The sequence below is a fragment of the Loxodonta africana genome, chromosome 12 (assembly GCF_030014295.1).
Source record: "Loxodonta africana isolate mLoxAfr1 chromosome 12, mLoxAfr1.hap2, whole genome shotgun sequence".
Lineage (NCBI taxonomy): Eukaryota > Metazoa > Chordata > Mammalia > Proboscidea > Elephantidae > Loxodonta > Loxodonta africana.
In genome coordinates this window covers 104,858,603-104,873,206 of record NC_087353.1, presented here as the reverse complement: position 1 = coordinate 104,873,206, position 14,604 = coordinate 104,858,603, and the positions used below count along the sequence as shown (strand labels likewise).

The following is a 14,604-nucleotide window of genomic DNA, read 5'->3' as shown; positions in this document are numbered from 1 at the left end:
AGACATACCTCCCCTCTTCAACCTTTTTATCAGTTCTGACACCAGCCATCTTCCCCACAGCACTCTCTGCTTCTCTGCTGGGCTTGATAATTCATTGCAGTGGCCACACAGAACTCACAGATCATACTCAAAACTATATGGTTTTTTAGGGAAGTAACATGGGATCAGGATTAGCTTGCAAGTAACTCAGGGTGCAGTTCTTCAATTAGGAGTTTCTTTTCGGCTGCTGCTGCCAGGCCCTGTTTGAGCCTGGCCTTCTCTGCCCCTGCTTGGGCAGGTGTTACAGCTTTTTTAGCTCTACCAGTAAGTGCCCAAAGGCACCCCACTCTGCCAGTAAGCCTCCTGCCTGAAGGCGTTCAGCTCTCACTCTGGGGCAGCAAGCCCACTATGCTGTCTCACGCCGGCCTCCTGGTTCTGCTGCCGCTGCTCCAGTGCTACGGCTCTGTCTCCTGGGTCTTAGAGGTTCTCAGTGCAGGGACCCCTGGTGCAAAGGATGTGCTCTGCTCCAGACTCTTCTTGATGGTAGTGAGGGATGGGTGCTTATATAAGCAAGCAACTCAATCCTGTTGGGCTGATTTTATGCACCATAATAACCAACCGGCTCCCTCTCTGCACTAAACTAGCCAGTCCCCTTGTAAGTGGCTTCATCTATTCACATATTAACTGACATTTTCTGCTGGTAGGGACTGGCTTCTTCCCTGTGTAAGAGAAATAAACTTCTCCAAAGGACTCGGGCAACTGTAACAACTCAGCACCCAGGGGAGAAATCTCCCAGGCTGTTTCCTTTTTCTCCCTTTTTCACAGAACCAAGGCCAAGGCCACGTAAACTCTTCTCACTATGCTCCCCAGCCTGTGTCTCAGCCCGGACTGCTGAGGCCCAGACTTTTGAGGCCCAGACACCCCTAGGTACCACTCAGCATCTGTCCTGGGCTGTTTCTGGGCACTGCAGGTTTGGTTCGTCCAAACCTGGGCCCATGTTCATGCCCCACAGCCCTGGTCCTTGCCCACTGGTAGATGGCCATCTCATCCCTCTGCTTAGAACGCTTTCTGGCTTCTCGTCAGGCTTGAGATAAAAACCAAATCCTTACCGTGGCCTGCCTGTACCCTGGTCGCGCTTTTCTGTGCCCACCATCTTGTACCTTGTCTCACTTGTTCTCCCTGCTTCTGCCACTCTGACCTTTTCGACTCCCCTTTAGTGTGCCCTGTACCCCCCACTCCCCTTGCATGTGCTGGCTCCTCAACTTGGCATGTCCTTCCCTTTTCCCGTTGCCTTGGTAACCCCTCATCCTCGAGGTGTCAGGACAGATGAAGCCTTCTGTGACTGTGACTGTTCCTCCCCTAAACTAGATGAAACCCCCTGATGTGCGCTCTCAGAGACTCTGGTACTTCCTTTCATTGCATTTAGCACAGATGTGATCCTGCACACTGTTTGCCCTTTGGTTGGCATCTGCCTCCTCTACTTGACTAGCAGCCCATGAGGGCAGAAACCAGGTCTCTTTGACTCCCCACTGTGTCCCAGCGCCTGGTTAGGTATTTAGTACCCGTTAGAGGTTCAGGAATTTTTTGTGGAGTGAATGAATGAACTGGGACTCATCTGTTTTGTACATAAGATCAGGATACTCCTGAGTTCTCGCTGGTTGGTTTTCCTAACCGTTTGGACTCTTCCTTTTTGGCAGGTGAATGTACCCCGGTGCCTCCCCTTCTCAGGAGTGGGGAAGGTGAAGCAGGCTGCATGTGGTGGTACCGGCTGTGCCGTGTTGAACGGTGAGAACCTCTTCCATGCAATTCATTGGGAAGCTGTAGGTGGGTTGGATAGGGAGGGACACGGTCAGTGTCCGTTGGATTTGTAGGCTATAGACCTCAGTATACGGAAAGGAACATGGCCATGGGAAGAGCTGGTTGGACTGAGTTCAGTTATTAGAGGGTGAGAGTAAAACTTTTTTTTTTAAATTGTACTTTAGTTGAACGTTTACAAAACAAATTTCTTATGAAACAGTTGGTACACATATTGTTTTATCACATTGGCTGACAACCCCAGGACATGTCAACACTCTCCCTTCTCAACCTTGGGTTCCCTTTTACCAGCTTTCCTGTCCCCTCCTGCCTTCTAGTCCTTGCCCCTGGGCTGGTGCCCCTTTAGTTTTGTTTTGTTTTATGGGCCTGTCTAATCTTCGGCCGAAGGGTGAACCTCAGGAGTGACCTCATTACTGAGCTGAGAGAGTGTCTGGGGGCCATACTCTCAGAGTTTCTCCAGTCTCTGTCAGGCCAGCAAGTCTGGTCTTGCTTTTTGAGTTAGAATTTTGTTCTACATTTTTCTCCAGCTCTGTCCAGGACCCTCTATTATGATCCCTGTCAGAGCAGTCAGTGGTGGTAGCCAGGCACCATCTAGTTGTACTGCACTCAGTCTGGTGGATGCTGTGTGAAATTCTTGACAGAAAGATAATAGCCTGTGATTTCTAAGTAGACGGCAGTAGAGCTTAGTCACTTAATAGCAGACCTCTGGAGTGGAGAATGAACTTAATTCCCTTCCCTTCTCCTGGGCTAGGCATCCTAGATCTGCCTTCTCCAGAGAGGCTGTGCCAAGAAAGAAAAGGCAGATGGGAGAAAAGCCTTAGAGTTCGTATCCCAAGATCTGTGCCCTGGATTAAACGCCTGGCACCACTGGTGACCAAAAAATCCTCTCTAAGAATCTGGCCAGAGGTGGGTGATGTACGTGGCTTGGTCTTTGAACAGCGTGAAACTTGGAGGTGTTGCTGGGGCCAGTGCCCTTCTGAGCTTCTCCCTGTTAACGTGGGTGGATGGTCCGTGCAGGTTACCCTTAAGGTGTGGGAAGCTTATGTTCTGAGATTGGTCAGCTGGCCAGACGTGTTCAACAAGCAAGAATGAAAGCAGGGGGAAGAGGAGAGGAGAAACATCTTTTAAATATCTGTCAGTGTGTTCCTGCCAAGCAGGGAGAAAAAAATACCCATGTGGCTGTCATGAATTTTGTATGGTGCAGTGTGAATGTCTGGTGAGGGAGGGCTACATTTGGGCTGAGTTTCTGACCATTGTTTTTACTGTAATGTAGGAGAAGGTCATGTTTTTGTCTGGGGCTATGGAATTCTTGGGAAAGGACCAAACCTACTGGAAACTGCTCTTCCAGAAATGATTCCACCCACTCTCTTCGGCTTGACGGAGCTCAACCCAGAAATCCAGGTTTCCCGCATTCGGTGTGGACTCAGCCACTTTGCTGCGCTTACCAGTAAGTGACCGATGCCATCCAGCCCCCTAGTGACACTGGTGAAGGGTCCCCTTGTCAGGTTCAGGCCAGAGCTGTGGGCGGCTCTCAGTTTTCCATCCACGCAGTGGAGTGGTGCCTTTGGATGGATGAGCAGAGAGTCATCTGGCTCGGGATTGTAGACCGTGTCTGTCGTCTGGCTGGGGATTGCAGACCATGTCTGTCGTCTGGCTGGGGATTGCAGACCGTGTCTGTCGTCTGGCTGGGGATTGCAGACCGTGTCTGTCGTCTGGCTGGGGATTGCAGACCGTGTCTGTCGTCTGGCTGGGGGTTGTAGACCGTGTCTGTCGTCTGGCTGGGGATTGCAGACCGTGTCTGTCGTCTGGCTGGGGATTGCAGACCGTGTCTGTCGTCTGGCTGGGGATTGCAGACCGTGTCTGTCGTCTGGCTGGGGGTTGCAGACCGTGTCTGTCGTCTGGCTGGGGGTTGCAGACCGTGTCTGTCGTCTGGCTGGGGATTGCAGACCGTGTCTGTCGTCTGGCTCGGGGTTGTAGACCGTGTCTGTCGTCTGGCTCGGGGTTGTAGACCGTGTCTGTCGTCTGGCTGGGGATTGCAGACCGTGTCTGTCGTCTGGCTGGGGATTGCAGACCGTGTCTGTCGTCTGGCTGGGGATTGCAGACCGTGTCTGTCGTCTGGCTGGGGATTGCAGACCGTGTCTGTCGTCTGGCTGGGGGTTGTAGACCGTGTCTGTCGTCTGGCTGGGGGTTGCAGACCGTGTCTGTCGTCTGGCTGGGGGTTGCAGACCGTGTCTGTCGTCTGGCTGGGGGTTGCAGACCGTGTCTGTCGTCTGGCTGGGGGTTGTAGACCGTGTCTGTCGTCTGGCTGGGGGTTGCAGACCGTGTCTGTCGTCTGGCTGGGGATTGCAGACCGTGTCTGTCGTCTGGCTGGGGATTGCAGACCGTGTCTGTCGTCTGGCTGGGGGTTGTAGACCGTGTCTGTCGTCTGGCTGGGGATTGCAGACCGTGTCTGTCGTCTGGCTGGGGATTGCAGACCGTGTCTGTCGTCTGGCTGGGGATTGCAGACCGTGTCTGTCGTCTGGCTGGGGGTTGTAGACCGTGTCTGTCGTCTGGCTGGGGGTTGCAGACCGTGTCTGTCGTCTGGCTGGGGGTTGCAGACCGTGTCTGTCGTCTGGCTCGGGGTTGTAGACCGTGTCTGTCGTCTGGCTCGGGGTTGTAGACCGTGTCTGTCGTCTGGCTCGGGGTTGTAGACCGTGTCTGTCGTCTGGCTGGGGATTGTAGACCGTGTCTGTCGTCTGGCTGGGGATTGCAGACCGTGTCTGTCGTCTGGCTGGGGATTGCAGACCGTGTCTGTCGTCTGGCTGGGGATTGCAGACCGTGTCTGTCGTCTGGCTGGGGGTTGTAGACCGTGTCTGTCGTCTGGCTGGGGGTTGCAGACCGTGTCTGTCGTCTGGCTGGGGATTGCAGACCGTGTCTGTCGTCTGGCTGGGGATTGCAGACCGTGTCTGTCGTCTGGCTGGGGGTTGTAGACCGTGTCTGTCGTCTGGCTGGGGATTGCAGACCGTGTCTGTCGTCTGGCTGGGGATTGCAGACCGTGTCTGTCGTCTGGCTCGGGGTTGTAGACCGTGTCTGTCGTCTGGCTCGGGGTTGTAGACCGTGTCTGTCGTCTGGCTGGGGATTGTAGACCGTGTCTGTCGTCTGGCTGGGGATTGCAGACCGTGTCTGTCGTCTGGCTGGGGATTGCAGACCGTGTCTGTCGTCTGGCTGGGGATTGCAGACCGTGTCTGTCGTCTGGCTGGGGATTGCAGACCGTGTCTGTCGTCTGGCTGGGGATTGCAGACCGTGTCTGTCGTCTGGCTGGGGGTTGTAGACCGTGTCTGTCGTCTGGCTGGGGGTTGCAGACCGTGTCTGTCGTCTGGCTCGGGATTGTAGACCGTGTCTGTCGTCTGGCTCGGGATTGTAGACCGTGTCTGTCGTCTGGCTCGGGATTGTAGACCGTGTCTGTCGTCTGGCTGGGGATTGCAGACCGTGTCTGTCGTCTGGCTGGGGATTGCAGACCGTGTCTGTCGTCTGGCTCGGGATTGTAGACCGTGTCTGTCGTCTGGCTGGGGATTGTAGACCGTGTCTGTCGTCTGGCTGGGGATTGTAGACCGTGTCTGTCGTCTGGCTGGGGATTGCAGACCGTGTCTGTCGTCTGGCTGGGGATTGCAGACCGTGTCTGTCGTCTGGCTGGGGATTGCAGACCGTGTCTGTCGTCTGGCTGGGGGTTGCAGACCGTGTCTGTCGTCTGGCTGGGGGTTGCAGACCGTGTCTGTCGTCTGGCTGGGGGTTGTAGACCGTGTCTGTCGTCTGGCTCGGGGTTGTAGACCGTGTCTGTCGTCTGGCTCGGGGTTGTAGACCGTGTCTGTCGTCTGGCTGGGGACTGCAGACCGTGTCTGTCGTCTGGCTGGGGACTGCAGACCGTGTCTGTCGTCTGGCTGGGGACTGTAGACCGTGTCTGTCGTCTGGCTGGGGACTGTAGACCGTGTCTGTCGTCTGGCTCGGGACTGTAGACCGTGTCTGTCGTCTGGCTCGGGACTGTAGACCGTGTCTGTCGTCTGGCTCGGGACTGTAGACCGTGTCTGTCGTCTGGCTCGGGATTGTAGACCGTGTCTGTCGTCTGGCTGGGGATTGTAGACCGTGTCTGTCGTCTGGCTTGGGATTGTAGACCGTGTCTGTTGTCCATCCTGGAGTTTTGCTTTGATTTATTTGGTTTGTGGTTCGGCTAACGTTAAAGTGATTTTCCTGAGAGGACACTTTGCTGGCAGTAGGAGGAGGGGACCCTGGAGTATGTCAGGGTGCTAGAGGAAACCAGCTGAGGTTTGGCAAGTCCACGCGGGTAATTAGGAAATGAGTATGTGGGGTTTGATCTCGTTCCCGGCCAACCAGAACCCCGATCTGACCCAGGAACATGGGATGGCAGAGGCAGATTTGCGAGACCATCCTTTGGTTTTATGGAGGCAGATCTCCTCGGTTTCTCTGAAGTGAGAGGGGAGAGCGTGACCAGAGGGGAAGGCTGAAAAGGTTTGCCGAGTTATAAAGGTGGAAGGTATCTCTGCTTTTCTCCATCACGCCTCTGATGCCTCCGCGGTCCCCCTCACTTCAGTTTGCTGCTCTTAGTTGACATGAACAGTAAAACCATGCTAATTGATTTAATCTCGTGATTCTCAAGAAAATCCACCACTTTCTTGCAGTTAAAAACTCATCGAGCCCCATGGTAAGCAATCGTTTCGCTTTGGTGTTGGAACATCTGGGCCTGGATGGTCCGTGTGGGTTGTCCTGGTTTGTGCCTGGGGCCCAGTTCTAAGGTGAGGGCTGTTACAGATGGCGCCTTGCACCAGCGTACTGGCTGCTGCTCGGCCTGGGGGCCTCCCAGCACGCAGGCTCCGGCGTTGGCGCCCGGTCTGACTGTATTAAAGGAACGAGTCGTGGTAGTGTAGCCGAAGTAAAGGATTCCTCCCCACCACTCAGCCTGGGTCGGCCGCTTCCATTTGAAAATTGGGTCCAGGTCTTGTGAATTTTTTAAAGCTATTTTGATTTAGCAAATAAGAAGCATTATGGACTAATCCTGGGAGTAACAGATATCTCATTTCCGGAATGTTCTGAGACTTTGCATGCAAAGTCATATGCTTAGAAATCCATCAAAGTATTTGATTAGAGTAGGGCGTTTATTTTCTGTCTGCTGTCATGCCATGTCGCCATTTCAGGTCACACTGAAATGAAATCTCTGCCTAGATTTCCCCCAAGACCCAACAGCTCCCCTCTAAGTGCTGGTGACTGCCCCTCTGTGGAGGGGGCATCGGACCTCAGGCTTTTGTGTGTCTCTATGCCCAGTGTTCACATGTGGCCACCTGGGAATTGAAGTTGGTTGGCTTACTCCGAGGTCTGCTGACATCCCTCTAGTGTCCACCTGAGTTCTGTTAAACACATAAAATCTGAGGTGGAGGGCCAAGAGTGAGGGCTGGACCAGAGAGGTGGTGACAGCTGGTCACAGTGACAGCTGGATCGTCTCAGTCCCGGCCTCTCCATCACACCTTTCCACTTCCCGTGACCAAGTCTTTGGCCAGACACGGGGAGGTGAAATGGAGGCCTCTGCGCCAGGGGTCCGAGCTGTTGTGAACTGAGCAGCTTCCCAACCAGGCCGGGGGTCCCTTCCTGGAGGCAGATGTCTCCAGAGCCCAATCGAGACCTGGTCCCCCGGGTTACGTTCCTACAGCACCCTGTTCTTTTCCTTCACGACACTTCCTACAATCTGTAAGTATGTATTGATGGGTTTAACAATTTGTTTATTTCTAGCTCTTTGACTAGATGGAGCTCTACGAGGATAGGAGCCATGTCTGCCAGTCACCATCCCGTCCCCAGCTCCTAGCACAGACGAGACATAGTCACCCAGTCGCTTGCGTCACTCGACTCAGTGTGCCTCAGATGTGGAATCCCAAACAAGGATGACAGATGGTCCTACTCCTCGCTCTGCCAGATTAGAAAGCCTAGGGTGTGACCAGGGTTTGAGGCTGCTCAGATTTCAGGATCTGTGGAGGGAAGCGTTTGGTCAGAGCTAAGCGGCAGGGCGGTATGGGTGAGGGGCAAGCAAGTGGGCTCTGGGCACAGCCCCCTGTGGGCACCGTCCCCTGTGGGCGCTCCTCTCCCCGGCGGTGGACACAGTGTAACGCCCGGCCTCGGACATCTGGTAGGAGCGCTTGCCTTAGACATTTGCCCTTTTCTTCAGAAGAAGACAGTAATGCCTGGGAAAACGTCAGCATGCTGGGGGGCTGTTTGTACCTGGTGCTGGAAAGCCTGTTCTTGTGACCCTCCCTTTTCTTGAACACTTGCTCTTGCCACGGCCCCAACCACGCCTCTGTTTTTCTTTCTTGGCAGACAAGGGAGAGCTGTTTGTGTGGGGCAAGAACATCCGAGGATGCCTGGGAATCGGTCGTCTGGAGGACCAGTATTTCCCATGGCGGGTAAGGCTGGACGGGGCGGGCCTGAGGACAGGCCCATAGAGCAGGTCCCCAGTGTGCAGTGGGACGGGCCCAAAGGAACTCCTCCCCTTCCGAGTCCTGCCACCCTCTGCCTGCCCCAGTGCATTCCACCGTCGTACCCGGCCCAGATACCTGTCTGGTGGCAGTGGCCAGGCACCCGCGCCAGTGCAGTTATTCAGGCTGCAGACTTATGCATCTTGGCTCCTGGGGGGCACGTCACCTCACTTCTGGGGCTTGTTGGTTGAATGGTCTACCCCAAGTGTTCCAGCCCCATATTAGCCTGCCAGCGCCATGTTGGAGGCTATCTGAGGTGAAACAGAGTAAAGGGACGTGGGTACCCGTGCATGAGAGACACGGAGCAGAGAGATATGGGCACCCACACATAAGAGACTCAGGGCAGAGAGACATGGGGCACCCGCACATGAGAGACTCAGAGCAGAGAGACACGGAGTGCCCGCACATCAGAGACAGAGCAGAGAGACATGGGGCGCCCGCCCATCAGAGAGGAGCAAGCTCTAGGCAGGGTGTTCCCAAGCCCTCGAGAGGGAGGATAGTTGAAATGAAAAAGTTAACATGTAGGAGCTGTTTGTTATAGCTCATGGATTGTAATGGTTCACAGAGAGTTGGAAAAAAAAGCAGGATGTTCAATATTTAGAGTGCCTAACCACTGCCACCAGAGTGAAAAGTAAGTGTTTCTTAGGGGTAGGATGCAATTAGACAACAAGGCTCATTTCAGAGTTAAGGAAACAGGCCCTCCCTTAAACTGTAGTTTATATTAGTCTTGTTTACTAAATCAATCCTGTAAGTTCCAGAATGAATGTTGTGTGGTGTTTTTCATGACTAAACATACGCACATGGCAAAAACTTTAAAAGATGAGAAGCGTATTATGAAAATTAGTCTTCCAGTCACCACTTTCTGGTTCCTGGAGGCAGCCCGTGTGCTGCTGGTTTACATTCCCTTCCAGAGAGTCTCTGCTTAGAGAGCCATGCACTTTTTTTGAAGATTGGATTTTAATATGCTTTGAAAGTGCAAAAAGTATTTTTAAAAAACACTTGTAAAAATGCAAAAGAAATGTATCGTTTAAATAAAATAAGGATTTATCTGTCAGAAACCCAGCTGCAGAATGTTTTGAGGCATTTCGTATTTTAGGGCTTTAGGGCTTTCTGACTGGGGCTTAGTTACCTAGTGTGCCATAACCCAGATACCACGAGTGGTGGCTTTAGAGAACAAATTTTTTTTTTCCTCACCATTCTGGGGGTTAAAAGTCCAAGTCAGGGTCTCTGTTATGTCGATTTCCTTCCTGGTCTGTAGCTCCAGTGTTCCTTGGTTTTTGGCGATCTCACATGGTGTCTGTCTCCCTGTTTGTGTCTGTGCGCAGGTCACTCTGTCTTTCTGTAACTCTGAAGCGATTGGGTTTAGGCTCCACCCTCCACTGATGTGACCTCAGCTGGCTGATGGATGATACTCGATTGCATTAGGTTAAATTAGATCACGAGCGCAGGTGTGGGGTGAAAAGCCCAACGCACATTTTGGGGGGACACAATTCAATCTGTGACAGATATTTCCTTGACCCTTCCCTTAGCTGCTGCTTCTCCCAGTTCCCTGTGAATCAGCAGGCCCTGACTACCAAAACCTGCTGGTGGAGTCTCTGAGAGAACAAGTCAGAACGGAGACTTTAAACTTGTTAGAAAGAAATGTTTGTGTATCAGAGTTGTTTCCAAGATGGTTGGTGCTCGAAGCTAGTTTCTGAGCCTGGAAACATCACACGCCAAGAACGGAGTCAGAATGGTTTGTGGTGTACAATACTTCAGGTAATGTGAATGTCAGGAGCTCACACATCCCGCTTGTCTTCCTGGTGATTCCTTACTGCTCTTTCTTCAGGCCCGCCAAAAAGGACTTCTTTCTGAGGGGAAGCTTGGGAACCAGCTGAAGCATCTGGGTTTTACGTGATGAGCACTGTGACGAGGGCCTACCCGCCTGCCTTGGTTTCCTCCAAATTAGAGAGGTGATCAAGTCATGAAATAGAATTTTAAACAAATAACCTTTTCTGAATAAATGGCGTATGCAGAGCGTTGGTGTCTGTGGTGGTGCGGGAAGCACCAGGCTGCTGGAGCCCAATGCCCCTGATGTCCAGCCGCCTCTCCCCTTGCTCTGGCTCCTTGCTCACCAAACCCCCCGGTCACCCACGCCCTCGGGGAAAGAGCACTGTGGTCAGTCCCTGTGGCGGCCCTGCTGCCATTCCTCTTGCACGTTCTGCGAGCCCTGGGTGCTTTGTCCCCTTGTCACCTGGGGGGCTGGGGGCATTGGGTGAATGGCGAGGGCTGGAAAGGATGGTGCTGAGGCCCGATTCTTTGCCTCCTTCCTGCTGTATGTGAGCTTGGGGACACGAGGCCAGGACTCTGGGAGGGGAGTGGCGTCAGCAACCAGAATCCATTGGTGGGATTCCTCATGGAGTAGTCTGCTGTTGGTTAGCTGGACTCTGCATCGGTCTGGTTTTTCCTTTTCAGTACAGGTGACTTTCATTTTATTCTTTAGAAAATGATTTTTTCTTATTAGTTTTCAGTGGGGAAATGTGCTGCATCATTTTAAAAGTATTGCAGAACAGAAAACAGAACAGTAAAGCCTGTTTATAGCTCATACAGTGGTACCAGCTGGGTCTGTGTAGACTCCAGAACCTGGGCTTTTCTGACACATGTAGGCCCAGGAAAGTGACACCTGAGCCACCGGATTTGAGCCTCTCCTTCTGGAACCTTCCCAGGACATGTTTTCATGCTAAACGTTGATGCTCAGAGCTCAGAGAGGTTAAGTGATTTCTTTAATGTCACACAGCTAGAAACAGGCAGAGGGAGGATTCAGGTTCAGGTCTGTCTGACTTGAAAGATGTGGTCTTTCCATTGTAGCCCACCTCCTCTGAGAGAGCCCGATACTGGAGATTGTGGCCTCCCGGCTGTGGGGAGCATCCCGGCATGCAGAGCTGGGGACAGCTGACCAGGTGTCACCTGGCTGTTCACAGGCCCTCTGACCTAAGTGGGGGGCACAGCAGGCATCGGAACAGGCACTCAGGGAAGACGGGAGTATCTTCCCACTTCATCCTCCAGGTGGCGCCCTCACCTCCAAAGGTCCAAAATGGCAGCCCTTTTGGGGAGGGCAGAGCATGTACAACGTGCTGGATGATTGAGTGTTCGTTATCTCATATCCTCAAAGCAGCCTTTTGACTTTCGGCATTGAAAGGGCTCCCTGAGGACTCACGCCTCGGTGGGCTGGGTTCTGATTTGAACCTGGGACTCTGGTGCAAAGCTGTGCTCGTCCCTTTCTGGGCTCCCCTGGCAGGGCCAGTGGAGCTTCAGGAGTACTAGCTTAGTGACCCTCTGACTTCCAGGCTTCTTTCTCAGTGATCACAGGTGGTTCCAACAAGCCAGGAGAAAGTCGGTTTTCAAAGGTGGCCCGCTGGAACAGCACCCCTTCTGCTGGTATCTGAACGCTCTCCTTCCTCAGAGGCCCAGGGTTGGCTGCCTCTCGATCCCGTAAAGGAAATGCCAGGTGCAGCCACGTGGGGGAGGCAGCCGCCTGGCTCCTGTGCAGGCTCCTCACAGGCCTGTCTCTCACCTGGTGGGCGTTTGTTTCAAAACGGATTCCGCACAAACTTTGAAGAGTCACTCAGGCTAAACGTGGTTTTGGTTTTTGGAACAGTTTCCCTTTGCAATAACGATGTATGTGTAAATGGGTTTAGAATTGTTGTCAGGTGCTGTCAAGTCGGTTCTGACTCATAGCTACCCTATGTGTACAGCAGAACGAAACACTGCCCGTTCCTGCGCCATCCTTACAGTCGTTGCTCTTTGAGCCTGTTACTGCAGCCGTTGTGTCAGTCCTTCTCATTGAGAGGCTTCCTCTTTTTTGCTGAGTCTCTGCTTTACCAAGTATGATGTCCGTTTCCAGGGACTGGTCCCTCTTGATAACACGTCCAAAGTATGCGAGATGAAGTCTTGCCATCCTGGCTTCTAAGGAGCGTTCTGGCAATTTAGGATAGAAACTCCTTTTAACCTTGACTTGGACAAAGCTGTACCATGACAGAGGGCAACCTTCTCTTGGCCTTGGTTCAGAGGCTAGGTGAGACTGCGTACCAGTGGCAGCTGGAGCCTCAGCTCTGCCACGGCACCCACAGAGGCCTTCAGAGCTAGGCCCTCAGAGCCCCCAGGGCCTTCAGAACTGGGCCCTCAGAGCCAACCCTCAGGGCCCTCAGGGCCTGACCCTTGGCCTCCCAGGCCCGCATTGGCCAAGGTGGTGTGGTTGACTTGGCTTCGGGCACTAATGGCAGAGCACTCTGGGAGTAAGGTCAGAGGTGCTTAAGAGCAGCAGGCTGGCTGCAGGTGAGTGGAGGGAGTGTCACTGTCCCGGGAAGGGTAAACATCGTGCTTGCTCATGGCCTGGGGAGGTTGCTAAGTGTCCATCTGGCTGCAGTCGCCAGAGATTACAGCGAGTGTTCTGCCTCCATAATGCTTTCTGTGTTTCCAGGCCTTGGTGATCAGCTGGGGCACTGGTCTTGTTTGCTCAGTCATTTCTGTAATAGGTTTTGCTAAGGACATTTGTTTAGAGAGGGCTGGGTTCCTAGCATCCGTGGGCCCTGTGCCCAGGAGTCCTTAATGGCTTGGTCCCCTGGCTGTGGGAGTGGAGCACCGGCCCGACGCCTGCTGCCTCTGCTTTTAGGCCAGCATCTTGCATCAGACCGGTCCTCTCTTAAGCTCAGTAAACTCCACAGGCTGTTTGAAGTCTCCTTTCCAGCTGTCACACTGCTAGAGAGTGCAGCTGTGGCCGGGGTGGGGGCAGGTCTGGTCACTGCAGCCAGAGTCAGAGAGCCAGAGAGGCAGGGTGCCGACTTCAAAGCTGTCACATAAACAAAACTGCACGAAGCAGCTCTGCAAGGACGACCAATTAGGAGTAATTTCCAGGGCAGAGGAAGGAGAGCGGGCAGATGACGGCAGGGGTGGTAGTAAAGGGTTCAAATCCGCTGCTGTAGAGTTGACTCCAACTCATGGCGACCCCTGTGTGTCAGAGTACAGCTGTGCTCCATGGGGTTGGCAGTGGCTGGTGTGTCAGAAGTAGATCTCCAGGCCTTCCTTCCAAGGCACCTCTGGGTGGACTCAAACCTCCAACCTTTCAGTTAGTAGCTGAGCGTCTTAATCCTTTGCGTGACCCAGGGACAAAGGGTATTTCATCCCTTTTTATTTTCTGTCACTGAATGTCATTTTATATTGTAACTATGTATGATCTATTCGATAATAACAGTAAACAAGAAGAAGAAAGGAAAGTGCCCTTTTCCACGAGAACCGGCTTAGTTATGCAGGTGTGGTTATCCTGGAACCAAGAGCACACTGCGCGTGAGCTGTTGGGGTGTTTGTTTACCAGGAAGGCTGTAGAACAGTGAGGGTCTTTTTTTTTTTTTTTTTATGACTTTATTTTGTTGTTGTTGAGAATATACACAGCAGTACATATGCCAGTCAGCAGTTTCCACATGTCCAGTCCAGTGAAATTGACGACATACTTCAAGTCGTGCAGCCATTCTCACCCCCTTTCTAAGTCGTTCCTCCTCCACTAACATAAACTCGCTGCCCCCTAAGGTTCCTACCTAGTCTTTCAAGTTGCTGTTGTCAGTTTGATCCCATATAGACAGTTCCTGACAGAGCACAGTGCTCAAGGCAGACATTTTTTACTAGTTAAGCTAAACTATTGTTTGGTTTTAAGAAGACTTAAGAGGATATTTTTGATTTAAGGTTTAAAATTATCTCAGGGCCATAGCTTCAGGGTTTCATCCAGCCTCCATGGCTCCCGGAAGTCTGGAGTCCATGAGGATTTGAAATTCTGCTCTGCATTTCCCCCATTTGATCAGGATTCTTCTAAGGAATCTTTGATCAGAGTGTCCAGTAACGGTAGCCTGGCACCGTCCCGCTCTTCTGGTCTCATGGCAAAGAAGGCAGTTGTTCGTGGAGGCAGTTAGCCAGGCATTCCATTTCGTCCTTGTGTTCCTGCTCCAGGCAAATAGAGACCAGTGATGCCTTGGGTGCCTGCCTGTAAACGTTAAAGACCCCAGGCACTATACAACAAACTAGGAGGTAGAACAGAAACACTGAACACGTTATTAGGCCAATGAACTGGATGTCCCATGAAACCACGACCCTAAACCTCCAAACCAAGGGAGAGTCATTTTAAAGGCAAAGAGTCCGGAGCTTCCGTATCCAAATGAGGCATCTTAATACCTCTAGCTGGGCCTTCCTGTAACAAGCGTTGTCAGCACAGGTGGGCCGTTGCCACAGGACTTCAGCAGGAACTTTGGCGTCTTCTGAGACACACCAGATA

The 14,604-nt window shown here is 52.7% G+C and overlaps 1 protein-coding gene across 5 annotated transcripts in view; it reads left to right on the top strand.

The window, feature by feature from the left end:
* The window catches only part of RCC1L (RCC1 like), a 40,468-nt gene that overhangs the window by 21,895 nt on the left and 3,969 nt on the right, over window positions 1-14,604 (top strand). For 2 of the 5 annotated variants that reach the window (XM_064296084.1, XM_064296086.1), the window contains exons 8-9: window positions 1,677-1,764; window positions 3,068-3,241. In XM_064296084.1, coding sequence (XP_064152154.1) covers window positions 1,677-1,764; window positions 3,068-3,241 — 262 coding nt within the window. Of the gene's footprint in view, window positions 1-1,676; window positions 1,765-2,545; window positions 2,701-3,067; window positions 3,242-8,148; window positions 8,235-14,604 lie in introns of those variants that run through there. The other 3 variants (XR_010323723.1, XR_010323724.1, XM_064296085.1) reach the window with 3 other exon arrangements.